At 57.5% G+C, this 2,167-nt stretch overlaps 1 protein-coding gene across 1 annotated transcript in view; it reads left to right on the top strand.

Moving 5' to 3' along the window:
- Positions 1 to 1,562: 1,562 nt before the first annotated feature.
- Positions 1,563 to 2,167, top strand: part of CRLF2 (cytokine receptor like factor 2) — a 34,433-nt gene continuing 33,828 nt past the window's right edge. The window contains exon 1 of the mRNA XM_042783103.1: positions 1,563 to 1,644. Coding sequence (XP_042639037.1) covers positions 1,563 to 1,644 — 82 coding nt within the window. The remainder of the gene's footprint in view (positions 1,645 to 2,167) is intronic.

Below are 2,167 nucleotides of genomic sequence, written 5' to 3'. Positions count from 1 at the left end.
CCCCCGGGGTCTCCAGGGGCTGGTTCCTCGGTCCGAGATCACCAGGCCTTTCTTGCAAGGCTGTTCTGCAAAAACGGAAGCAGCTGAGAGCGTTTGCAGCCCCAGGGACCCCCACGGAAGGCATCGTGTTGGTGCTCTCGTTCCGTGCTGGCCCACGGTGCCCGCGGGTGACAGGGAGGAACCGTCCCTTAGGGTTTCCAAGCTGTGGTCCGCGCGGGAGCCGTCGCCGGCAAGCGTTCTCATCCCGGCTCCGGCTCTTAAGGTCGGGGCCGCTTTGGCTGTTGGTGGGTGCCCAGCTCCCCCGTTTATCAGCACGTTGTGAGAAGAGACCTCAGTGACATCGTGCAAATGAGGGGCATTCCCCGCTTAGCGTGCCCTGAGCGAACGTCCCCTGTCCTCGCTCCCAGCGGAGGTCAGCGAGGCTGACGGAAGAAAGGTCATTCCTGGGGGACTCCGGGCAGACCGTTAACGTGAAGGCACGCAGCTGTCTCATGCGGGCGGGCGGGTGTGCGCACGTGTGCACCCATGTGCTGTGCACGTGCACTATGCATGTAGTGTGCACGTGCATGTGTGGCATGTGTATCTGTGGTATGCATGTGCGGTGTGCATGCCCATGTGCACATGTGCTATGTACTATGGTATGTAGCACGTCTGCATGTGTGACATGTATATCATGGTTTGCGCGTGTGCTGTGCATGTGCATGCATGTGTATGCATGTGTGTGTGGTTTGTGTGTGCGTGTCTGTGTGTGGTATGGTGTGTGTGCGGTGTGCGGGTTTTTGTGTGGGATGTGTGTGTGTGTGGTGTGACAGGTGTGTGTGGTGTGTGTGCATGGTTTGTGTGTGTGGTGATGTGTGTGGTGTGATATGTGTGTGTGGTGTGTGGTGTGGGATGTGTGTGGTGTGGTGTGGTGAGTGTGGCATGGTGTGTGTGTGCTATGATGTGTGTGTGTATGTGCTGTGGTATGTGTTGTGTGAGGGGTGTGTGTGTGTGTGGTGTGGTGTGGTGTATATGTGTGTGAGGTGTGTGTGGTGTGGTGTGCTGTGTGTCTGTGTGTATGTTGTGCATTGTGTTGTGTGGTGTGGTGTCTGTGTGGTGTGGTGTGTGTACGTGGTCTGATATGTGTGTGGTGTGATGTGTATGTGTTCTGTGGTGTGGTGTCTGTGTGTGGTGTGGTGTGTGTACCTGATGTGATGTGTGTGGTGTGATATGTATGTGTGCAGTGTGTGTGATGTGCATGTGTGTGCTGTGGTGTGATGTGCATGTGTGTGTCTGTGTGTGCACATCTGTGTGTGGTGTGACGGGTTTGTGAAGTGATGTGTGTGGGGTGTATATGTGTGGTGTGATGTGTGATGTGTGATGTGTGTAGTGTGTGTGTCATGTGACGTGCGTGTGTGTGCCATGAATGTCATTTTAAAAATAAAGCATGACTGTGGGTTTCCTATAGTCATTTCCCCAGCCGGGGTTTCGTCTGGTGAGAAGCGGTGGCCCTGACGTATTAGTCGTGGACCCAACGCCTGGAGCTCCCCGTCTCTGCAGTCTGGTCCGTGGCTCTCTCCACAATGAGGCGTTTCCTCCTGCCCTGGGCAGCAGCCGCCCTGCTTCTGCTCGGGGACCTGGTGACACCAGGGGAGTTGGAACCTGGTAAGCGGCCCTTAAGGTTTGTCCTCTGTGTGTGTCCCCAGGATGGCATCCACTGTGTGTCCCCCGGGGATGTGTCCACTGTGTGTCCCCGGGGATGGCATCCACTGTGTGTCCCCGGGGATGTGTCCACTGTGTGTCCCCCGGGGATGTGTCCACTGTGTGTCCCCGGGGATATGTCCACTGTGTGTCCTCGGGGATGGCATCCACTGTGTGTCCCTGGGGATGTGTCCACTGTGTGTCCCCCGGGGATGTGTCCACTGTGTGTCCCCGGGGATATGTCCACTGTGTGTCCCCGGGGATGTGTCCACTGTGTGTCCCCGGGGATATGTCCACTGTGTGTCCCCGGGGATGGCATCCACTGTGTGTCCCTGGGGATGTGTCCACTGTGTGTCCCCCGGGGATGTGTGCACTGTGTGTCCCCCGGGGATGTGTCCACTGTGTGTCCCCGGGGATGGCATCCACTGTGTGTCCCTGGGGATGTGTCCACTGTGTGTCCCCGGGGATGGCATCCACTGTGTGTCCC

The sequence above is a fragment of the Orycteropus afer genome, unplaced genomic scaffold (assembly GCF_000298275.1).
Source record: "Orycteropus afer afer isolate SDZICR_OR568_19922 unplaced genomic scaffold, OryAfe1.0 scaffold00663, whole genome shotgun sequence".
Taxonomy (NCBI): domain Eukaryota; kingdom Metazoa; phylum Chordata; class Mammalia; order Tubulidentata; family Orycteropodidae; genus Orycteropus; species Orycteropus afer.
The sequence above is the reverse complement of the archived record's forward strand: the minus strand, read 5'-3'. Positions and strand labels throughout refer to the sequence as shown.